This window comes from Myxine glutinosa, chromosome 9 (genome assembly GCF_964187855.1).
Source record: "Myxine glutinosa chromosome 9, kmMyxGlut1.1, whole genome shotgun sequence".
Taxonomy (NCBI): Eukaryota; Metazoa; Chordata; class Myxini; order Myxiniformes; family Myxinidae; genus Myxine; species Myxine glutinosa.
Window position 1 is genome coordinate 137,942,594 of NC_136269.1, and position 25,927 is coordinate 137,968,520.

Below are 25,927 nucleotides of genomic sequence, written 5' to 3' on the forward strand. Positions count from 1 at the left end.
CTGAAAGAAGTCTCTAAAAACCCCAGAATGTCATCACGCGACCTACAGGTAGCTGTTGCCACTGTTGATGTCAAAGTGCACGAGTCTACCATTAGAAAGAGGCTGCACAAATTTGATCTACATGGGAGGTGTGCCAGGAGGAAAGCTTTGCTGTCCAGAAAGAACATCAGGGCAAGACTAAAGCTTGCCAATGAACACCTAGGCAAAGACCAGCACTTCTGGAACAATGTGCTCTGGACAGATGAGTCAAAGGTAGAGCTATTTGGCCACAGTACCAGAAGACATGTTTGGTGAAAACCAACGACAGCATTTGACCACAAGAACCTGATACCAACTGTAAAGCATGGTGGTGGAAATATTATGGTTTGGGGCAGCTTTGCTGCATCAGGGCCTGGGCAGCCCACCATCATGGAATCCACCATTAATTCTTCATTGTACCAGAGGGTGCTTGAGGATGATGTGAGGCCATCTGTCAGAGTTGAAGCTCAACCAAAGGTGGACCTTGCAACATGACAATGACCCTAAACATACCAGTAAATCCACCAAGGAATGGCTGAAAAGAAAGAAATGGAGGGTTCTGGAATGGCCAAGTCAAAGCCCGGATCTAAATTCCATCGAGATGTTGTGGGGGGATTTGAAACGAGCTGTGCATGCAAGAAACCCCTCAAACATCGCACAGCTGAAAGAATGCTGCATGGAGGAGTGGGCAAAAATTTCTCCCAGTCAATGTCAGAGACTGGTAGACAGTTATAAGAAATGCCTACTTGAGGTTGTTTCTGCCAAAGGGGGCAATACCACCTATTAGAGCCAAGGGTGTACTTACTTTTTCCACATGCAAAATTTGCATTTATGTTTATTTAAATTATACAATGGACTACAAAATGTAAATGTTTCATGATATTTGTTGTATAATATCACCTTTATCTATCAATATTGTTGAAATGAAGATCAAATTGCTGTATGTTGAAATATGTTAAAGTCAAAACTTTACATGGGGTGTACTTACTTTTTCACATGACTATACACTACTGGTCAAACGTTTTAGAACACCTCACTTTTTCCAGTTTTTATTGAAATTTAAGCAATTCAAGTCCAGTGAATAACCTGAAATGGTACAATGGTACAAAGGTAAGCAGTAAACTGCTCGAGGTAAAAAAAAAAAAGAAAAGTTTAGGTTAGCAAAAACGGGAAAATAATGTAAATTGTACAGTTATATTGCAAAAAAGGCCTTCTTCAGGGAACATGGAATGGGTTAACAACTTACTGCTGTTATGCAGCAATGTAAGTAAATTACGCCTTGAAAGTTGATGCAAACAATTCCTACAGGTGTCCCAACCTCTGCTGATTACTTAATTACAAACCCCCTGTCTGTATAAAAGCAGTATTGGAACAGACTGTTATTACACCCTCTGAAGCATTATTTGGACAATATTGCACTGCAGGAAGTAGTATATTGGAAACTGGAGGAAACTCTGACAGGAAGAGGTCTGGCAGACCCAAAGCCACAACAGAATCAGAAGACAAGTTTCTGAGAGTCAACAGCTTGCATGATCGGCAGCTCACAGGACAACAGCTTCAAGCACAGCTTAACACTGGTCAAAGTAAGCAAGTCTCAGTTTCAACTGTGAAGAGAAGATTTCGAGCTGCAGGTTTGACAGGTCGCGTGGCAGTAAGAAAGCCATTGTTAAGATGGCAAAATAAGAAAAATAGGCTTGCTTAGGCCATGAAGCACCGCCAGTGGACTACTGAAGACTGGAAGAAGGTCTTATGGACTTGTGAATCTTTGGTTTATGAATCTTTGGTTCATCACGCAGGGTTTTTGTACGCCGTCGAGTAGGCGAAAGGATGGTTCCTCAGTGTGTGACACCAACTGTCAAACATGGAGGAGGAAGCGTGATGGGCTGGGGCTCTTTTGCTGGATCCAGAGTCGGCGACTTGCACAGAGTGACTGGCACCCTGAACCAAAAGGGCTACCACAGCATTTTGCAGCGCCAGGCAATACCCTCTGGTATACGCCTAGTTCTGGGGTTCTTAACCTGGGGTATCCATTCCCCTTGGGGGTATGGAGACCAAAATCTGGGGGTATGGGACTCGTAATAAATTATAATAATAAATTGTAATAAATTCAATGAAATATAAACTTGTTTTAGTTTCGTTTAGTTTGTTTTGTTTCTTTGTTAACACGCAAAGAAATAAATAGGGATAAAATCCTAATGATTTTCTTTCCTGTTCTGTTCCTAATTATCCATATGTAAAACTAAGCTATTGAGATATTTTGAAGTCACACTGGAACCTAATGGGACTGGTAATCATGCACGGATCCCCGAACTTGGCCCATTTTCTGGGTAATAAGTTACCAATTTTCATCCAAAAAAATAGGCAATTAAAGTAAAAACACCCCTCAGAATGCACCACAGAGCACCTAGAAATCATAAAAATTCTAGGGGGACATGGCCCCAGTCCCCCCTAGTTATGCGGAGCTTCGGTGCGCTTTGGTCAGTCAACAGTCTGGCAAAGGGGGTATGGGGACATCGTTGGCAATCCGTTGGGGGTCTTGACAGGGAAAAAGGTTAAGAACCCCTGGCCTAGTTGGTCAGGAGTTCACCTTACAGCAAGATAATGACCCTAAACACACCTCCAGGCTATGTCAAAACTACCTTCGAGGAAAAGAACAAGACGGTAGGCTTCAAATCATGGAATGGCCAGCACAGTCTCCAGACTTAAACCCCATCGAGCTGGTTTGGGATGAACTGGACAGAAGGGTGCAAACAAAGCAACCTACAAGTGCAACACATTTGTGGGAACTTCTGCAACAGTGTTGGGAAGAAATTCCCAAACAATATTTGATTTCCATTGTAGAAAGAATGCCACGAGTGTGTTCGGCGGTTATGTCTGCAAAAGGTGGCTACTTTGCTGAGTCAAAAATGTAAATTAAATTTTGTGAAACAAAATTATTCTATGATTTCTTTTTTATCTACAATTGTTTATTTGTTCTGTGCTTAATTTCAGAGTAGATTGAGACATTAAACTGAGTAAATTTCAATAAAAACTGGAAAAATTGAGGTGTTCTAAAACTTTTGACCTGTAGTGTATATATATATATATATATATTGTTGCGGATATGGGATTTGGCCTCCATATCCGCTTGTAAATATTCCCCTATTTCCCCCAATACTCCCCAACTATCCCCAATCCCCCATTCCCTAGTCCCATTGTCTGTAAACAACACTCTGTAGAACCGACCTTCCCCTTTTTCCCCCATTAAATGTCGTGCCCAGGTCCACCGCATCTCACGTAGACAACTTTAGGACCTCTTGCTAGTTATTCTTAGTCTATGTCAGTTAAGGACTCGTTTCCATTAATTCTGACTCTTCGTTGCACCAGAATGTGATTGTATGGCACCAGTAGTGAGTTTAGGACCTCCCCATACCTCCTCCCATCTTCCTCATGAAACAACAACTACAACAACAGCACGCGGGGAGTGTGCGTCCTCACTCCGGCTCGGTTAGCCGCCATTGCCCATGTGCTCCAGGTTACCTCCAGGTTACGGGGCTACCACGAAGGGGCTGGCTGTCAGCTCCTCGTCAAGGGCGGAGCCCGGTAACCCCCAGCACCCAATAAGAAGCGGCGGGCCGATTCCATCTGGGGCGGAGCTAACGAGCCGAGGGCGTGTCACTCCCCGCCGGAGATACGCAGCGACTTACCGGACGTGACGTCAGATGCGCCTCAGCCACGAAGGAGAACCAGACGCCACCTCCAGCGCGACGAGACCTCCCGCATCTCTGGACCGGACCGGGTCGATTCTGTCCCTGAGCCAAGAGTGCACCTTGAGCCTCGACTACCTGCCCTTCCTTGCCATCAATCCCCGTGTGAGTCAGTCTTGTCCCGTTTATCTGTCGTCTGTCGGGGTTACTATAAGACCGTGATTAAGTGCCTATCTTCCTATGCTGTCTCTCTTGTCCTTGTAATCTAACGTTCCGATATATTATAACCTCCTCCGGAGGTCTTGAGAACTGTACCCTTGGTGTCGTGTCATTTTAACCCAGCCGTTGTGTCCTTTCCTCAATTGATTTAGCGTAGCGCGACTCGGCCAACGTTCGAGTATAATCGGGTAAACTGTGCAGACGCGGTCATACCAAACCGCTCGGTAAACCAACATCCACAACCGCGTCTGTAACAATATATATATATATATATATATATATATATATATATATATATATATATATATATATATATATATATATATATATATATATAGCTGTCTATTGAAGGGGGTACAGCTGTTCATAATTTGCATGCTGAAGGATTCAAAGAAAATAAAATTCTGTTTTTAATATATGTTGCATCAACATAACCATTTTATTCTTTTGTCATAATCAATGTCACAGATTGATTGGTCTGTTAAACTTTCGGTCTTGTTTTTATTGTTGAGTGTCTCAGACTCCTCCAAATTCTCTGAGGCCCATTTTCAGGTCACCTCATCTTGATTCTGGAAGATGTGAACTTATAAAATGGGGCATGATGTCTGGATATCTGTCTGTCCATCTGTCCTTCCGTTAACTTTTTGCTACGTTTGCTCTTCCCTTGTCTCCAGCGGATTGTTTTGTGAAACTTGATACATGAATACAAGACAGTAGCTTGCACAATCACTCAGGCTTCGATTCCGGATCATGCGGGCTTCCAGCAAGGGGTTAGCCCCCAAACTTCGGATCCCTACTCTTTCCTTATTTACCAACCAATTTCTCTGAAACATGATACAGCCCTTCTACTCTATGGTCCATAGGATTGCTCGGTCTTGCATCTTCCGATTTCGTATTTTTCGAATTTGGATCATGTGGATTCCCGGGGAGGGTGGGGACGGGATGTTACCCCCTGAAACTTAGGATCCCTACTTGTCCTTTATTTCCCTTATTTACTAACGGATTGCTCTGAAACCCGATGCAGCCCTTCTACTTGATGATCCACGGGATGCCCGTTCTTAGACTCTTCAGTTTCATATCAGGCGGCCTCCCAAGTGATCATGGGTGCTCCCAGGTGAGTCTCCAAAAATCAGCAGAGGTCTGAACTACAACCTCAAGAGATGACTGGGATCTATTTTTATATCCTAGCTTGCCAGGATTGAATGACATGTTCCAGGTGTCCAGCAGGCTCGAATCCCTACCATGTCAACAAAGAGGGCAGCAGCTGCAGCTGGTCTGTCATTGAGATAGGCCACCATGTGTCATAACAAGCCTCAGCCCCAAGACTAGGTTTGAGGGAAGTCAGACTTTGCAGATGAGGTATAATAAACTGTTTATGTATGTGGAACAAACCTGGGGCCAAGATGCCACCTTTAGGCACTCTCCCCACCATTGGGAGTTAGACTGAATATAGGTACTGTTGAGAGTGGTACGCTGACTGCATGAATGGAGGAAGTGAGCAAGCAGGAATGAAGGTGGCGTTGAATGTCATCGGCAACTAGCTTAGCAAGCAGAGTGCCATGCCTCTGTTGAATGTCCATGCAGCGACACAACTCTGATCCTTTGTTTGAGATTCTGGGCCTTTATCTATTGTTGAACGATCAGAAACGAATCCAAAGCTAAATGAGGGGGAAGGAATCCAAATGTATGATCTGAGGTCGGACTGCTCGAGATGAGGAAAGACGTGATGTCACTTGCAATTATAGATTTGATGACTTTACTTGTAACTGGAAGTTATTTTCGTGATAGACGAGAAGAGCCTTTTGAAGATGAATCCCAAGAAGTATCGCCTGTGGGTTAAGCATATTTGTTTTTGTCCCCTTTTTGTGCGGTGAGATATGTGCCTGTCCATCAGGTTGCCGATTGGTGGTTTACATTTACGAAATGCTGATGGAAATGTCATTCGAAATGACTGTCGAGTTGCTGCTCGACTAGTGTGAGAGATATCTCCAAAACAGAGACACAAGTCCCCAGATGTTTATACCAATGACTCTGCAGGATGTGGGCTGCTGCTACTGTACTTGATGCTTTGTTTTTTTCAGAGTGATCCGTAATATTGAAATGGTCAAATGATTCAAAATGGTCCAAAAAAAATCCTTCCTTATCCCACTGAAGTAATTGATTCTTTATTTCACACTAGGAGGAGTACCCAGCGTTGTGGGGAGAGGGAGGGGAGTGAGGGTTGAGGAAGGAAGTGGGGGGAATAGAAGGGGGAGGGGAAGGAGAGGTGAGGAGTGGCTTTGACAGGCCCCTCCGTTTTGGGGGAAGGGAAGGAGTAAAAGCAGGTGGCGCTACACGGTACACATTTACATAGACAATTTACGACCCTCTCCCGGTCCCCCACATCCCCGAATGAGGCCGCGGCCACATCGCCTATGTTACCCCCCCAGACAAATTTGTATTTGTATTTGTACCCCAAGTAAAGTAGTACATAAGCGTTTATACCTGGAGTACCCGGCGTTGCTCAAGCGAAAAAGAAATATTAGCATATTTGAAATGAGGGTAAATATAATGGAAAAGCAATTGCATCCAAATCAGAATCCATCACAAATGTAAAATCATCATTTTACCTTTTTGTTGAATATATGCTGGTGAATGTGTCGTTGATCATGTTTCTGAGTTGAGTATGATGACGTCAGGAAGAAGAAGACGCCTTACCAGCAACTTCGACCGCTTCCGGTATTGTTTTTATGATTTGTGTTCAAATGTCTGGTGATTGTTTTGTATTTATTTATGCGAATGTGTACTTGTATATAACTGTCATTAATCAAAAAGGCTTAGGCACAATAGCACGATGTTTTTAATTTTTATTTTTATCCAAACAAATCCCAGGCACTCACTGATGAACCTCTGAAAGTTTGACTAAGATCTGTTCAGCCATCGTTGAGAAAAATGGCAACACACAGGCCAACAGCTCTCTTATATAGTAGATTGAATAGTCCTAATCGTAAATGTCTTGTTTTGACGAATTTTTCCTACAATTTCCAGTCCACAGGATGTATTACAGCTGCCTTGGAAATAGGGTGGACTTGGGATGCGCATGAACTTTTTAATGTGTGTGTCTGAGGATTGTGAGTGTACAAAGTCTTGTCTCGCCACACGCTGAGTCAGTGTAAAGAGAAATGTTTTTAAAAGCTGCAAATCGGTCTTGCTAAGTCTGTCTGTCTTCCCACTTACCTCTGAGTTTGCTGTGCAGCTTTTTATATATACTGTATATATATTTCGTGTAAGTGCTTTTGATCAGCTGTATGCCTGGAGTAGTTAAGGGATTGACTTTTGTCTATTTATTAGATATTCAATGCAGTGCTAGTTATTTATTACACTCGCCAGAAGCGAGGATATTGCATTTGGGTCCGCGAGAGCTTCGTCCATTACAATGTGCCACGAGAACGTGAGTATGCGTATTAATTACATTAGACCCTTCAGAATGCAAAAACCCTTCAGATCCCTTACAACCCCAAGATCCCTAAACCCTTCAGAGCCTTTTCAAACTCAAAGACCCTTTATAACCTAAAGACGGTCTAAGATCCTCCAGAACCCTAACGCCATTAAGGACCCTGAGGATGCAAAAGACTCCGAGGACCCAAAAGACCCAAAGGACAAAACCACACAAACACTTCCTGGCGAGGCTCTGCAATCTCTGATTGCTCTTTCTTGGTATTCTTGTGTTCATTTTTGCATTAAAATCATTGCGTGTTCCTGATGTGGAGACGACTTCTTTCTCACCATTTGGGTAATTGAAACGTAACAGGATTTTACTCTATTAAGCGATGAATTCTCCGAGTCAAAAATTATCGTATTTGTAAATTTTTCATTAATATTGACATTCAAAATTATTCAATTGTATAAAGTCTTTAAAATCGGTTTTAATATATAACAAGTTTTTTTTTTTTTCCCCCCCCCCCCCCCCCCCCCCCCAGTACAAGATTATTTGACGAAAACTGCCTTGGAGACGTTGCACTGTGCCTGCATCTATGTACGTTTTGTTACCTCTGTCCCCAAAGGTAGACAGAGGTTATGTTTGCACCCCTGTCTGTCTATTTGTTACTTGGAAAAAAAAAAAAATCCAAGTATGTCGATCTGTAGCATCTGATTTTTGTCTGTTTGTCACACGATTTTTGTCCACAGTTTTGAAGTAATTGTTTTGAATTTTTGGTGTATGTAAGTGACCGGCCAAGGGGAGCAACACACATTTTGGTCGGGATCTGTATGCGGCTCCCGATCGTGAAATGTTTTAAAAGATCCTTTAACATTTGAAGATAGAGTGAATTAATGAATTTTAAGTTCGATCCAGCATACTAATTTCGTTAGTTTATTGAGATTAATGAACAGGATTAAATAATTAAATTGATATATGTGGGAAAATTACATGCCCCGGCTCGGAATCAATCCCAGGTTCTCTGGAAAACCGTACCAGTGCTCTGCCATCTGAGCTATCGGCGACCCTGACCAAGCATGCAATCTTCCCACACATACGATTGTCATTCTCTTTCCGTCAATGCTTCCGGGGCACTCGCTGTCGACCGTAGGAGCACCAACGGCCTGAACACGAGAGGGTCTTCCTCCAATGGGGGGACAAATCCATGTCCTCTATTACAAACACCACTGGGGGCGTAGTGAAGCAATTGGATAAATGACCAGGATATACGCCACACCAGCGTCGCTCTGATTGATTTTCTGTTTGTTGTCTTTGAGCAGGATAACTCAAAAAGTTATGGACGTATTTGGACGAAATTTGATGGACTGGTTGGGCGTGACAATGATGAATTGATTCGTTTTGGTGAAGATCTGGATCCAGATACAATCAATTTTTAAAAAGTGATTCTTCACAATTGAGAGATGGGGCCAAAAACGAAAAATTGTGCGATATCTCAAAGTTATGGATACATTATGACAAAACTTGGTAGATTAGTTGGGTAGGTGACAACAACAAGCCGATTAGATTTTGGTTCAGGTCTGGATCCATATCAGACCTATCTGTTGGATACAAAATGTAAACTGTTCAGCCTGGCGGGCTATGCGCTCTGTCGAGTGGCATTATAGTTTGTCACGTTTCTACAGGAGTTATGAGATTTAAGAGTTCTGAGTTCTGAGTTCACCTGTGTGCCTGCAGACTGAGGGCGTGGCACGGCGACTCTCTGAGAGGTCAGACTTTGTCACGTTCCTGTTTTCTTTGCTCTCCGAGAAGCGTGCTTACCTGCAAGCAACTGCTGTCATGGAGGATGTTTTGTGTGCAAAGAAGGTGAGATGTTTTGGTTGGTTATCTGAAGTCTATGAACCAGGTTGGTTAATCGAAGTGATGTGTTTTAAGGTGTTGAGTAACTTGGGTTAGGCCTCAGTAAGAATTGGGGAGGCCTTTGATGCAATACTGTGCAATATTATAGTTTTTTTTAATGCCTCCGCCGACAAAGTCGCTGGAGGCATTATGTTTTCAGGTTGTCCTTCCGTCCGTCTGTCTGTGATAGGTTTTCATTAGCGCGATAACTTGAGAATGGCTGAAGGGATTTTAGTCAACCTTGGCGCAGGTATGTATAATGAGGTAAAGATGAACTGATTAGATGTTGGGGTCATGAGGTCAAAGGTCATGTTAGGTAAAAACCCTGTTATCACGATAACTTGTGAACCAGTGATGGGATTCTGACCAAAGTTGGTACAAGTATGTATTATGATGCAACGATGACCTGACCAGGTTTTGGGGTCAAGAGGTCAAAGGTCATGTTAAGTTACAATTATTTCGTTACTGCGATAACTTAAGAACGGCCGAAGGGATCTTAGTCGAACTTGGTGCAGGTATGTATAATGAGGTGAAGATGAACTGGTTAGAGTTTGGGGTCACAAAGTCAGAGGTCATGTTAAGTAAAAATACTGTTATCACGATAATTTGTCAACCAGTGATTGGATTCTGACCAAAGTTGGTACAAGTATGTATTGCGATGCAAAGGTGAACTTTGTGATTTTGGGGTCTAGGGGTCAAAGGTCAAAGTCTGTAATAGGTCTATAACTTGAGAATGGCTGAACGGATCACATTCAAACTTGGTGCAGGTATGTATAATGATGTAAATATTAACTGATTAGATTTTGGGGTCAAGAGGTCAAAGGTCAGATGTTCTGTCAGGTACAAAACCTTTTACCACGATAACTTGTGAACCAGTGATGGGATTCTGACCAAACTTGGTATAAGTATATATTATGATGAAGAGATTAGATTTCTGCATCAAAGGACAGATGCCATGTTGGGTAATACATGTCATACATGGGAACAACTGAAGGGATTTAAATCGAACTTTGTATAAGTACAGTGCCTTCAGAAAGTATTCACACTCCTTAGACTTTTTCACGTTTTGTTGTGTTACAGCCTGAATTGAAGATGGATTAAATTTAATTTTTTTTATCACCGATCTACACAAAATACCCCATAATGACAAAGTAGAAACATGTTTTAAGAAATTGTTACAAATTTATTGAAAGTGAAATACAGAAATATCGAATTTATATAAGTATTCAACCCCCTGGGTCAATACTTTGTAGAAGTGCCTTTGGCAGCGGTTACAGCTTCGAGCGTTCTTGGGTATGTTTGTATCGGCTTTGCACATCTGGATTTGGGGAGTTTCTCCCATTCTTCCTTCCAGATTTGCTCAAGCTCTGTCAGTTTAGATGGGGAGTGTCGGTGAACAGCAAACTTCAAGGTTTTCCCACAGATTCTCAATGGGATTTAAGTTTGGTCTTTGGCTGGGCCACTCAAGGACTTTCACATTCTTGTTCTGAAGCCATTCCAATGTTGCTTTTGGCCTCATTGTCCTGTTGGAACATAAATCTTCACCACAGTCTTAGGTATTTTGCACACTAAAGCAGGTTCTCCTCAAGGATTTTCCTGTATTTGGCTCCATTCATTGTTCCCTCTATCCTTACAAGTCTCACAGTCCGTGCTGCTGAAAAGCATCCCCATAGCATGATGCTGCCACCACCATGCTTCACGGTGGGAATGGTGTAGATGGGTGAAGAACTGTGCTCACTTTCCGCAGGATGTAGCGCTTTGCATTCAGGCCAAAGAGATCAATTTTTGTCTCATCAGACCACAGAATCTATTGCTTAATGCTCTCAGAATCTTTCATGTGCCTTTTTGCAAACTCCAGGTGTGCTATCATGTGCCTTTTTCTCAGGAGCAGTTTCGATCTGGCCACTCTCCCATAAAGCCTAGATTTGTGAAGGGCTGCAGAGACTGTTGTCCTTCCAGCAAGTTCTCCCATCTCAGCCAAGGAACTCTGTAGTTCTGTCTTTGGGTTCTTGGTCACTTCCCTGACGAAGGTCCTTCTTGCCCGGTTGCTCAGTCAGTTCTAGGAAGAGTCCGTGTAGTTCCATATTCCATTTCCTAATGATGGAGCTCACTGTGCTCTTGGGAACTTTCAACACACCAGAAATTGTTTTGTACCCTTCCCCTGATCTATGCCTCCACACAAATCGATCTCTGAGTTCTTCGGACAGTTCCTTGGACTCCATGGTAGAGTTTCTGCTTTGTCATGCACTGTCAACTGTGGGACCTTGTATAGAAAGGTGTGTTTCTTTGTAAATCATGTCCAATCAATTGAATTTGTCACAGGTGGGCTTGATTCAATTTGTGGAGATATCTCAAGGATAGAAAGAACCACCTTTAGAGGCCATTTTTCCCCGCAGAGCAGGGGTTGGCCGTTTTTGGGCACCGTGGCCCCCCTCACGGATGATCAAAGGAAATTGGATGCACCTCAGCATCATTTGGAGTGTCATAGCAAAGGGGTTGAATACTTATTGACTCAAAACATTTGAGATTTTCATTTTAAATTATTTTGTCAAAAGTTCTAAAAAAACAATATTTCCACGGTGACATTATGGGGTATTATGTGTAGATCAGTGACCAAAAACCTCAATTAAACTCAGGCTGTAACACAAAATGTGAAAAGTCCAGGGGGTTGAATACTTTCTGAAGGCACTGTATGTATAATGATGTAATAATGTAGGTGGAGACATATCGGTTGACATTGCGATGTAGAAGATTGCCGTTCTAGTTTTAAAAAAATCTTTCTGGGTGTCAGTACACGACAGTTCTTTTCCTTCAGCCTCCTCTCGTCCTTTCCACGAGAGTTTGTGATTCTAATGCATGGTCTGCATTGCCAAATTCTTGTAGCACTTGCAAATTCTTCTTCTGTGGCATTTGTTCAAAACTACCCCACAACCCTTAACTTCCCCCCCCCCCCACCCACAATTTTGGTTGTCCCAAACTTTTCACAAGGCTACTGACTAGGCTTGACATTTGTTTGAAGGTGGCAGCAATTTGTAATTTGTTCAGGGTGCCGGTGATACACTCACCTCTTCTATACGAACAACACCATGAGATCTTTAGCGTCCATAGACTAATGCTAGCAGATGGGACACCCGGCTTAACGTCCATCCAAGGGATTGGCGTACTTTGTGATTAATTGTTCTGCCTATGAAGCACCAATCTCCCAGTTTATATTCTGGCTAGGTATGGTTCTTCTCTTTCACCGTAAAGTTTTCTTTCAAGTTGTTTTTTTGTCCCTTCCACAGTTCAACCACTGCCTTTAGCTCCCTCCTCACCCACTGTTGGAGCTGGTGATCTGTGGAGAGTTTATTATTGAATAAAACATCATTTTGCTCCAGGATGTTTGTGAGAACTTGCATTGTGATTGGTGGCACGGCTTGCTTTTTCCATTTTCATTTACGGACATTATTGTCAAGTACTTAAGTCATATTACAGTTATACAAGTTACAATTTTCAAATGCTAGATATTGATTGAGGTTTTTATTAACGTATGCGTTTACGATTTTTTGTAACGTAAATTTCATTTATAGACGCTTTCCGACGGTTCTGTGATTTTTTTTTTCCCCGGTACACCGGCTTCAATGTCCTTTGGCACGCCAATTTTCAGTTTTTTTACGACACCTGGAAGGTTGCGAATATTAATATCAGTTAATCAGTGAGACGTTAGTAAGAGCTTTATTTATCAGATTATCAGTGGAGGCTTTGTAATGATTTAGCTTTGTACATTAGCCCTTTAATGCTTTTGTTTGTTTTGCATTTTGACAAATCGACATCCAAAATTCCTGAATTCCATGATACTGGGCAGATTATTATTTGTGTGTTTTTATTTGTTTCTTTTTGTATTCTTCTTTTGGAACTATCATTGGCTGGGTGCATGGGGATTGGCTGGAATGAGATTAGCGGTTCAATATGTTTCTGAACTCAGTTTAGTTTGCTATTTTTGAATATTTTGGTTGTTATTGAACTGCATTTGTGAATATTTGGCTATGAGGATAACCAGACTTCTGGTGTTAAACTTATCCCGATCCATTTGCACCTCCTCCTATCTATCTCTTTCGGGCTCTACTTTAGTGTTATCTTCTTGTCATACAAGATATCTGAGAGTTAGACGTGTCCCTGTGATTCGTCAGCATAAAAGGCTATGTATGCTCTTTTCATGCGAGAAGCCTTTTCCGACCCAGTTGGTTAATGCAAAGCCTTCATTTCACAAGCAGGAGATGGTGCTTCTCGAAGAGGTACCAGACTTGGTGCGTCTTGTGTCCAAGTTGGACCAGCACCAGTTTGCGAACTTCTGTCGGGCCGTCTCCATCATGGTCTCGGAGCTGGAGTCTTCCGGCGACGACAATCACACATTGCTGGCTCAGAATGAACAGCAGCGCAGGCATGCGGGCCCAAGTTCCGCCGATCTCAACCAGTGTGAGTACACACCAATAAAAGCCGCACGCCATCTGCTCTCTCACTTCAGACATGAGGTGCCCAGTTGGTTTGTGGGTGATATATGTGTGCTATTACCATTGGCCCATTTTATCCCTTTTGATGCTCACTCATTGGCCAGAACACCTGTTTTTAACGTGGACTTACAATTCCAAGGGTTGAAGTAGGTACAAATCGTATTGATCGTGCTGTCTTTCAGCTGATGTTCCACTTGGTGTTTCCTATGACGTGTGCAGCTACACTCCTGAATATCCCTGGCTTTGTGAAACGCCTTTGCGAGTTGGCCACGCAGAAAGCACCCACATCATCAAACTCGTTAACATTCCTGCAAGAGCTGGAGCACTTGATCACGTGGATGGAAATGGCACCCCTGAACACACTCTTGGAGGAGGACGGCGAGACAAATGGCAAGAATTAGTCGTAGCACTGGCACAGAACAATGAGCCAAGCAATTATTTTTCAATGTGCACTGACTTTATTGAATATCGGTCGGATTTTCATTTGCTTAAAAGAACTGAGCTGAAATAAACAAGACCAAAAGTCTAACAGTGGCATAGCTGGGCTTGTAAAATATTATAAACCACAAACGCATATTATTAGCTTTTCAAAGTCGCTAATGTTGTTTATGACATGAAACAAAGAAATTTGGAGGAATCCCGACATCCGTGAGGTAAGTTTTACTTGCAGAACTGAGCGGAGATCTACTGTAATCTACATACCCCACAATGGTTGGAGGTGTGCAACATTTACCAAGCTGCTAGCTAACGCTTGCCAAGCCAGCCGTTCCTTAACTGTTTTGAATGGAATGCTTGCTCGAATGCTTCAACGACTTGACGATCTCTCCACAAGAAACTTAGTAAATGAACACACCCAATGTTCTTGAGAACCCTCCATAGATCAACTGTAATCTATATACCCCAAAGAGGAATGACCCTTTGCTGCAGCTCTTTGACCCTTTGCGGGTGTAGGCCTACTAGTAAATTAAAATATCGGTTGGTGGAGTCAGCCGTCGTAATGACATCGTAAACGTAATGACGTAATGGACACAAAACTGCCGCTACTTTAATATGTAGAAGATGATTTATTTTGTCTTCCAGTACGTTTGCAGTCACTATAAAGGGATTAGTGTTACGATTAGATTTACTATAATATTAACATAACATTATTATTACTAGCAACGGTACCCGCCCTATGGGCGGGGCTTCAATTGGGAGGCCCAAATTAAAAGGCTAGATATCAGAAATTGAAGGCTTTTTTTTCTTTTAAACGATTTATATAAACATCCGTTAAATCTCGATCGGTGCAGCCGTTTGTGCGGCACCCGGGAAAATAATGTCATGCGGGAGCAGGTATCAGCAGGATGTGGCAGTGTGGGAGTCCACGTTTCTGATCCTCCTTCATGCCGAAGCAGCCCACCACTTCTCCAAGCATTCTGCTCTTCAGATCCGCCATGACAGATTTAAGCTTGATTCTGAAGACTCGTGCAGTTAGTCCTCCCGATGTCGTATGTACTCCCGATACGTGTTTCCTTCATTGTAAAAACTTCCAAATCAACAGTTAAAAGGATTTGAGCCGATAGCTGTTACGGCCTTGGCAAGATCGATGGAGACAGTGATCTGTTAGCGTATTCACCGCCCAAATAGCTATGTTGAATTCTCTCATGTGGAGATTAAACTAATCGTGTTCACAATCGCTATGTTGTATGTATTCCCGATACGTGTTTCCTTCAGTTGAAATGGGTTAGAATTCTCCCAAGCAGGGATTCAACCCGTGTCCTTATAAAAGGTCTTTGTCCGAGGTCACCGAGTTCGATCAGTGCAGCTGTGCAGCGATCGGTGCAGCCGTTTGTGCAGCACCCGGGAAAACAACATCGTCACAATGAGAACTATGAACGTTATGCGAACGCGAATGTTATGCGTGAGTCCAAACCTGAGAATGCTGGAGACTAAAGCTGAAATTGGGAAAACTAAATAGCCTTTTTTACTCCTGGAGATCCCAGGATTATCCACCCAAAATATCGTTATCGGTTCAGCAGTTTTTATGGTACCTTCGAACAGACAGATGGACGGACATTTGGTGAATTATAGTAAGATTTCAAAAATTAGATTACCATTTAAAAAACCGAGACAAATTCCTTACTTTTATTCTCCGTTAATACTGCGATTATTAATATCGGTGCCGAACATTGCTCATCATTGATTAATGAACCATACACCGCTTCAATCCATCAACTTTGTATTCATGACATTGGGATTAAAGTATTATGGTCATATTTACTATATTATTATTATTACTACGAAAACGAAACTACTGAAACGATACACTACTGTATTAAGAAACCTGGGCTTAATTTGTCCGAAGCGGTCCGAAGGTGCGGCATAACGCCTAAGGCCTTATACATACCGTACCGTTTTGTTGGAAGAGCTGTAACGCCGATTCTTTTGATATTTGATGGTCATTTTAACAATCGGTTTGTTTGTGTTTTACACTGAATGAAAACGTAAAGGTAGAGCATGGCGATTGTGATATATCACAAGTTCGACGATATGTTCGGCATGAACGGCATATAAATCAAAATGGCGGAGGGTGGAGAGTCAGCCGTTGTACGCCGTAATGACATCAGATGTATTTACATCACCCTGTCATGTAGCCAGATTCTCAGCTCTGATTGGTATACGTTTGATGGGACATACATACATACATACATACATACATACATACATACATACATACATACATACGGACAAACTGTTCTAGACGGCTTTGCCCGATGGGCTACGCCGTAAAAAGACTTGAGCTTAAAGGTGTGCAATGAGCCTTGAATACTCTAGCAATTATTATTTTTTCTATGGATAGGTGTGCTTGTGATTGTATTGCCAGGATTGATGTTAATATTATAATCATAGTCACGTGAAAAAGTAAGTACACCTCATGTAAACTTTTGACTTTTTCAACATATTTCAACATACAGCTATTTGATCTTCATTTCAACAATATTGATAGATAAAGGTGATATCATAGAACAAATATCATGAAACATTTACATTTTGTAGTCCATTGTATAATTTAAATAAACATAAATGCAAATTTTGCATGTGGAAAAAGTAAGTACAGCCTTGGCTCTAATAGGTGGTATTGCCCGCTTTGGCAGAAACAACCTCAAGTAGGCGTTTCTTATAACTGTCGACCAGTCTCTAACATCGACTGGGAGAAATTTCTGCCCACTCCTCCATGCAGAATTCTTTCAGCTGTGGGATGTTTGAGGGGTTTCTTGCATGCACAGCTCGTTTCAAATCCCCCCACAACATCTCGATGGGATTTAGATCCGAGCTTTGACTTGGCCATTTCAGAACCCTCCATTTCTTTCTTTTCAGCCATTCCTTGGTGGATTTACTGGTATGTTTGGGGTCATTGTCATGTGGCAAGGTCCACCTTCGGTTGAGCTTCAATTCTCCGACAGATGGCCTCACATTATCCTTAAGCACCCTCTGGTACAATGAAGAATTCATAGTGGATTCTATGATGGTGAGCTGCCCAGGCCCTGATGCAGCAAAGCTGCCCCAAACCATAATATTTCCACCACCATGCTTTACAATTGGTATCAGGTTTTTGTGGTCAAATGCTGCCTTTGGTTTTCGCCAAACATGTCTTCTGATACTGTGGCCAAATAGCTCTACCTTTGACTCATCTGTCCAGAGCACATTGTTCCAGAAGTGCTGGTCTATGCCTAGGTGTTCATTGGCAAACTTTAGTCTTGCCCTGATGTTCTTTCTGGACAGCAGCGGTTTCCTCCTGGCACACCTCCCATGTAGATCAAATTTGTGCAGCCTCTTTCTAATGGTAGACTCGTGCACTTTGACATCAACAGTGGCAAGAGCTACCTGTACATCCCGTGATGACATTCTGGGGTTCTTCGAGACTTCTTTCAGCATCTTGCGGTCTACTCTCGGCCTGAACAAGTTGGCAGTTGTTTGGAATCTTCTCCACTTGTAGATGATCTTCCGAACAGTCGAATGATTGATTTCAAATTGTTTGGAGATTTTTAAATCCCTTCCCAGACTCGTAGGCATCTATAACCTTCCTTCTGAAGGCCTCAGAGAGCTTTTAATCTGGGCATGGTGAACCGCACACTTCAACAACAAAGAGCAAACCAAACTAAATGTCAGGTTTAAATAAGACAGGTTCCTCCAAGATCCTCTCTAACGATGTTCTAATCATTTGCACCTGAGCTGGTGCACCTGATTCTAATATTAGGTATTTGAAGTGGTGATAAATGTCGGGGTGTACTTTTTCCACATGAAAAATTTGCATTTATGTTTATTTAAATTATACAATGGACTACAAAATGTAAATGTTTCATGATATTTGTTATATTATATCACCTTTATCTATCAATATTGTTGAAATGAAGATCAAATAGCTGTATGTTGAAATATGTTGAAAAAGTCAAAACTTTACATGGGGTGTACTTACTTTTTCACGTGACTGTAACTCGTGTTTTGTTAACCAACTTGTTCAGCACTGACCACGTTGTCGTCACAATCTTTTTCCAAAATAATTGCTTTTAATCCCCCATATAATAATACACCTGTCACGTAAACTATCGTGAGATTCCGTCATCGCCCGAGATTGTGAATTAAAAGTTTATTCGTTTTTTAATTTTAGTGTTCTATTTATGTATATGTTTGATGTTGGCTTAACGGTCAAGGTTGCTGGCTTAAGATATTTGGGTGTTGAGTTTGAGCCCCTGTCATTCCGTTGAAATAACGCCAGGTGGGTTGACTGAGCCTGTCATCCTTCCCAGGTCGGCAAAATGAGTACCGGCCTACTGGGGGTAATAAGCCATTCGAGTTTCCTGCGTCGGAGTGTTGATCCATCCAGGGATTGTATTCCTTAGCCAATGAAACTGCCTCGGCAGCTCCTATGCACCTCACGGTGTGAGAGTAATGGTTATTATTCCCCTACCTGGAGGGGACTATATGTTTGATCTCCGTTTGTCTGTCACACCTGTGATTTTCTGCACCTTGTTTTCCTTAACCTCTAACATATTCAACTGAAACTTGGTACATGGCTTTATGATGACAAGTTACAGAAAACGTTTGAGTTTCGGGATGTTTCGCCAATTTTTCAGGGAGTTGTTCCCTTTTTTTCTTGGAACAAGAACATTTATTGGGACTGGTAGAGGACACGTATTGCAAAGCCATTCTCCCTCTTGTAAATTGATCACGAAGAAGATAATTATTTTAGGATCATTCCTCGCAAGTGGCCTGTGCATAATCACTTGAGAGTTAATTCCACCGAATTTCCACGGGACATGTCTCGCGAGATTGTGAATTGGACCTTGGTATAACTTTGGAAACCAATAATGTCCGAGGGTCACATTGTCTGAAATAAGATGAGGGACGAGTGACGCGTGTGTAATAATGGCAGAGACTCGAGTTTGTAAAATCTGCAAGAGTTGCAAATGGCTGTGCTGGATTTTTTTTTTTTTTTTTTTTTTTTTTTTGCAAGATTGATTGCATTTTTTTTTTTTTTTTTTTTTTTTTTTTTTTTTTTTTGTATACAAGATCGAGGCTCGTGAAAGAGCGAAAATTAATCACACAGAAAGACAAACAGACACATAAAACAAATAACATCGGGAGCGGTAGACAAGATGGGGAGAGAGGGGGAAGGACACAAACAACATTTGAGAGCAGGGACCGAGAGACATGGAGACATCGAGAGATCTGTGGGAGGGAGAGGGCTTTGGGGGGGAGGCATGTGAAGGGGGGAGGCATGTGAAGGGAGGGAGGCATGTGAAGGGGGGGGGGGGTGGGAGAGGTATAAACATATGGACACTGCCAGGATTTCCAGGAAATAAGTTGGAATTTCAAACAAGGTGGATCTGGGGTGAATTAGTGGGGGTAGAAAAGATCAAGGTTATGGATGGGGGAAGATAAGAGATGGTGGTGAACAGCTGTTTTAAAGACCTGGAGGGAGGAGAGGGATTGAAGGGAGTGTGGGAGTTTGTTCCACAGGCGGGAGAAAAGAGGAATGAAAGAGTGAAGGTGAGCAGAGAGCCGAGATTTCGGCAGTTTAACCATCAGAGGGTTGCTGGCAGATCTTGTGCGACCTGTAGGAATATTTGGGGGACAGAGCACGGAGAGAGCTGGGGGAGCAAGGCCGGAGAGGAGTCGGTAGAAGACAGAAAGACCACCTACCTGCCTGCGGTGAGTGAGTGAAAGGCCCTCAGAGATAGCTTCATCGCGGGAGATTCCAATGATTTTGAAAGCTTTGGATTCAACAGCGTGAAGCCGAGCCAGGTGTGAGGCAGGAGCACCAGCCCATAGGGGAGAACAGTATTCCATTGAGCTGCGGATGAAAGCCTTGTATGTGGTGAGGAGCTCAGGTGTGCCGAGGAAGGACTTCGCACGACGGAGGATGCCCAGTCGGCGACTGGCTTTGGAGGCCAGCTTGGAAATGTGGTTTTCCCAAGAAAGATCATGGCAGATAGTGAGACCCAAAAGCTTGAGTGACAGAACTTCTTGGAGAGGATTGTTGAGAAAGTAGATGGGAGGGTTGTCCAGTCGATCTTTTCGGAGAGACATAGTAAGAGAGTGAGATTTGGCAGGATTGAAAGACATGTTCCACTTGTTTGACCAGTCTGTGATTTTGTCCAGGTCTTCAGAGAGTGAGGAGGCTGCAGACTGCCTATCTGAGGGAAGAGGAATGGAGCGGCAGAGAGTGGAGTCATCAGCAAAGAGATAGAGAGGATTTTCCAGAGAGTCAGAGAGATCATTGATAAAGACCAGAAAAAGCACAGGGCCCAGCACACTTCCTTGGGGAACTCCAGCCTGAACAGGAAGGGGAGATGAGAGAAATCCATTCAGGGCCACACGTTGACTACGACCAGAGAGGAAGTCCGCAAGCCATGCATGGAGATTTCCATGGATACCATAGGAGGAGAGTTTGGTGAGCAGAGCTGGGTGCCAGACCGTATCAAAGGCCCTTGATATGTCAAGGGAGACAGCTCTGATTTCCTGTTTGGCATTCAGGACCTCCATCCATTGTTGAGACAGCAGAAGCAGCATGTCCAGAGTAGAGTGACCTGGTCTGAAACCAAATTGATGATCAGAGATCAAGCCATTGGAGAAGAGGAAAGATTTCATATCCGAAGCAATGATGGATTCCATGACTTTGCTGATAATTGGGAGCAGGCTGATTGGTCTGTAGTTGCAAGGATCTGTTTTTGCACCTTTTTTGTGTAAAGCGGTAATGTTAGCTGATTTCCAGGATGCTGGAAACTTTTACTCATTTACTCAAGTAAACTACTACATGGTGCTTACGTAGCCCACGTCACTGCTTTGCCATTGTGATTCAGCATGTATAAAAGTGCGCCTTCTCTACCTTGCAGGAAAATTAGTTTGTAAATCGAAAGTATCCACTATATAAATAACTGACTGTACATGTGTGGCAGAAGTGGAATTTTTTTGCTTTTTCTGTACCAATTTTTTTTTCTGAAAGGGTGCTTTCTGTAATATATTTTGCTAGCTTTCAGTGGTGAACGTGACGAAGATGCATTCTTCTTCATTTGTATGCACCACAAGGCTGTGGGGTATCATCATTGGCCGAGGGTGTGGCTGATGCAATGCCCTCGGCTGGTTAGGGCAGGAATTTGGAATATAGCCATGGTGTTGGCGATAGCTCACCGACTCTTCGTGAAGGACACCATGGGATTTTTATCATCCACCAACACATTCTGACAGATGGGGGACGCCAAGTTTAATGTTCATCCTAGGGATGGCACACACATTGATGAATCGACCAGCCTGTGAAACACTGGGTTGACAGTTTGTAACTAGGTCAGGATTCAAACCCATGATAGACAGGTTAGAGAAGAGTGCGTGTACCTCTAGGCCATCTTGTCAGCCCCCGAATATGCGCAATTTTAACAATTTTTTTCTAAACACAGGAGTAGTGTAATAATGTTGCTTCTGGGACACCTCCGTTTAACATGGGAAATCCCTATCTAATGTCATTTACCCCCTTGTCTTTTTCAAAAATCATAAACACCTCTATTTCTCCCACCCTCATCTTTATAAACCTTTTGTCTGTAGTACCTATCCTTAATGTTGTTCATTAGACCACTCAAACACTACAAATATTTGTTTTCTCTTATAGACCTATCATCCTTCTTCTACATATCATCTGGCAGATTAATCTTTGACCCATTCACTTCCATATTAATTCTTTCCCTCCCTCATTGACCCTAAACACCTATATTTCTCTCACCCTGTTCTTTACGAACCTTCTAACCTTTTGACATGTTATCCTTATTCATTAGACCACTTAAACACCTGTGATCCTTCTGACCTCATGGACCTTTTAACCGTTTACTCTTAATATCATCTGGTGAATATAACCCACTCAAACAACGACCCTACAAATATTTGTTTATGCGTGGGAAATAATTTAATTCTCTTGCCACTCTCTTCACCATCTAATATATTAACAAAAAAGATGATTGAGTTTGGTTCTTTATTAAGATATTTTAACTGAGCTAAGATAAAATGGTAAACCTCCCTCAATGTTCTTGTTTGAGCACCTCCAGTGCCACATACCATTTTTAAATTAAAGTATATATTTTCCTGACAACCATCAAAGTTTTCCGTCCACTCAAAAATATTTCCATCTTTTTTACCCAATTCACCGGTATTTAAATTAATTCTCTTATTTGTTTTGTGAATTTTTTTACCAGTTGCCTTTTCAATTATACCTATTTGATATTTTTCACATTCATTATGTTTTCCATTTATATACCAAGGTTGATTACACCTCCACTCTTTAGTCTGGTTGATACTTGGTTCTATCATTTATATAATAGTAAAAAAGGCGGCGGTAGCCCGTTAAAATCCCCAACCCCCCCTTTTTAACTTATCACTTATATATATCTTATCACTTATATATATCTTATCACTTATATATATCTTATCACTTATATACTTATATAACCATAAGGGAGACTATCAATTCCATTTTCTAAAATAAACCTCTTATCATCAAAAGCCCCCAATGCTTTCTTATTCACCTCTTCTGAATATAATTGATGTTTATAACTTCTTATTCCATTAATCTCTCTAAACTCTTCTTTCTTTGTTGTTAAACAGTTATAATAATCCTTAAAGTTTATTGTTTCTTTAATGACATTTTTCTTTACACCTTTTAATTTCTTATCAGTTTTTTCAACGTTATTCACAATGTATTTATAAGCATAAGCCTTAGACCTCAATCCCACAAATTCACTCATGACATTTCCTCCTAATTCATCCTTGAACTTTCCAATCACCTTTTTATTTTTAGAAGAGAACAACTCACTCTCTGGACTGTAATTACTCGTGTCATAGATATTAATGTCTCTTTTCATGTCTGAATAAACATCGTTGGTATTAATTTTCAAAATAAAACTATCTGTATCCATATAAAGTAGATTAACATCATTTTGATATTTCTTCCTCAAGTTATTATAAAAGTAATCATACATTAATGACTTTGATAAATCAAGAATTGTTGTCCCAATATAAATAGGTTTGTTCATTTCAATACTCTCTTTAATCAAATGGATCGCACAAAAGTTCTCAGTAAAGACCTCAGCTCGAGTAAAACTCGGTCTATTAATTAATTTTGATGCTTGTTCCCAAGATGTTGATAATCTGATATTTTGTCTTTTCCTCACATTCTCCATAGTCTTACCAAAGACCGCATTATTCATCAATTTATAAAAGTCTTTCTCAAAATCTGTTTTTGACTCTGTTCTTCTTTGTGTATTAAAATCAATGTACCCCTTTAACCAATGACTTTGATTGAACTTTAGAACCCTATGGATCTTCTCTACTCTTAGACCTTTTGATAAATATTGTCGCAAATTTCTTTGGTGTAGAACATAATTTTTCTTGTTATATAATGTAGTAAGTAATTTTTCTGTTGATTCACCTATATCAAACGATCGTTGATAATCACTCAACCATTCTTTCTTTGGACTTTCTTTCTCACAAGCAAATGGGAGATCTTTGTGTAGGTTATGGAGTTCCTCTGGATATTTTAAATCAATTTCAAAATAATAACCAACTTTTTCTTCATCCAATTCTTTTTGTGTAGAGATACATACATCTTGTAAAACGTTTTTGTAGTCTTTTTCCTTTACCCATCTAAGTTTTCCATAAGGAAGAGCCTGAGACATTGCCCAGCCATACAGGTTGTTTGCGTCATAGTACATCAAGTAAGAACTCTCTTTCGTTGGATCATAATTTGGAAGATATTTGTTATTTGCTTTTGCGTATCTACTCGAGCAGACTTGTGAAATTCCACCTCTTTTTGCCTTTTCAATCATCAAAAGCATATCAACATCGGTTATCAAATCCAAATCTTGTTTTGTCATTTTCAACATCGCACTCCAGGCCAATCCAGGTGCTGTGTAGTAGTGAGCAGGATCCAATCCATATCCAGTGCGACAAACAGATCTAAAGGCTTCAAATACATCGGCCAATAAAAGCACATCAGTTTTGAGATACAAATCGTGATACTCGCCAAGATTCCTGATGTTATATTTTTCCCAAACATTTTGTGCGTGTACATAATCTTTATCAGATATATTACTGTTGTTTAATTTGTTATAGAAATTTTCTTTTGAAGGAAGTTGTGTTTCATTGAATCTCTCAAATGAGTCCATATAGTCATAGGGGTAAATTCCCTTTTGTGTTAGAAAATCTTTATCTAAAAAATACTCTGAAAGACATGGAAACTCTTTTAGATTTTGAACCAAGTTAACCAATGGACTTGCCATGAATTTAAATGTATCAAGAAATCTGATATGAGTAATAGGAGATGTGTGAATTGTTTTTGTGAATGAAATGTATTTCTGATCCGTGTTTGGAATTGCTGAGATACTTCCAGAAGTCTTTGAGAGTTCCTTGATAAATAGATGTGTATCATAATGAGCGTTGTTATGAAGAAAGACAGGAATGAAAGAGGGGAGTTGATAATTAATATTACAACTTTGATGAGCCAGACCTCTATATTTACCAGTGAGATGACAATGGTCTCTAACCTTTAGACCTTTACCAATTTTCTCCTCACAAATATGACGGACATTGTTTTTTATAAATTCCCTTTTTTCTTTACTTGTTAAGGACATTGGTTTATTGGTTTCTCTCATTATCTTGGTTAATCGAACACAGTCTTTTTCTAGTCGTTTCACAAACTCCTCTGGGGTATTTGAGCCTCTATACATCTCTAACTTGTTATATTTATCACCAACGGATGATTTGATATAATAACAAAAACCACAAGGAGTATGTTTTTGATATTTATTTGTGTATGATTCTTTTGGATCTGGAGAAGCAGTATCAATTTTTTCTAAAATACTTTCAAAATCAGCATATATAACAAATGGATGTTTGATCTTTTTATTTTCATCTTTGAATGTGATCTTTGAGCCTTCTTTAGGCATATTGATTACCGTTGATTTATGTTCGCCACAATAATTTGAATGTTTATCTAATCTTTCTTGTGAATTGAAGAAGTTAAGACAACGCAAACAAATATATATTTTATTTGTTCTCTTACAGACTTGTGGTTTTATTAATTTAGCAATATCTTTGATGTATGTATAATGTGAATTTTCGTCTGAATTAAAATATAGAAGATTAATATGAGTTTGTTTACAATTGTCAGAAAGCTTTAAAACCTGAATGTTGTTTGTTTCTGTTAGACCATAAACATTAACTGATAAATTATTCATCTTTTCAAATTTAGGAATATCATTTAAAGTCATCGGAAACTTTAGATCTTTCGTATTTAATGTATTCTCATATTTTTTATAATGAGATACTCTTTCATCATGAAAATGTGGAGGATGTAAGTGTGCTAAAATAGACCAGAGAAAACATTTATTGTCTTTATTTTTGATATTGATAACTGCTTTTCTATTTTTGATAACACTGGGTAAATCAATGTAAGAAGAAGCTTTTAGAGGATCTGATTTAAGAATATGAATGTCTATGTAAATAATTTTTCCTATATTGAATCCACTTCCTACGATTGAATTATCCACATCTTGCTCTTGTTTAATAAGTTCATCATAGACTCCTGATGTTTTAAAATCTTGATATGAAGATATAAAGTGTGGCTCAGTTCTCATGTATGGTGCATCTATAACTCCTTCATCCTTTGTCATTTCTAA

At 40.8% G+C, this 25,927-nt stretch overlaps 1 protein-coding gene across 2 annotated transcripts in view; it reads left to right on the forward strand.

Annotated features, from left to right (window-relative positions):
- Window positions 1–25,927, forward strand: part of TRPC4AP (transient receptor potential cation channel subfamily C member 4 associated protein) — an 82,649-nt gene that overhangs the window by 8,146 nt on the left and 48,576 nt on the right. The window contains exons 5-8 of one of the 2 annotated variants that reach the window (XM_068102995.2): window positions 7,883–7,938; window positions 9,076–9,204; window positions 13,488–13,692; window positions 13,947–14,117. In XM_068102995.2, coding sequence (XP_067959096.2) covers window positions 7,883–7,938; window positions 9,076–9,204; window positions 13,488–13,692; window positions 13,947–14,117 — 561 coding nt within the window. The remainder of the gene's footprint in view (window positions 1–7,882; window positions 7,939–9,075; window positions 9,205–13,487; window positions 13,693–13,946; window positions 14,118–25,927) is intronic. The other variant, XM_068102996.2, reaches the window with a different exon arrangement.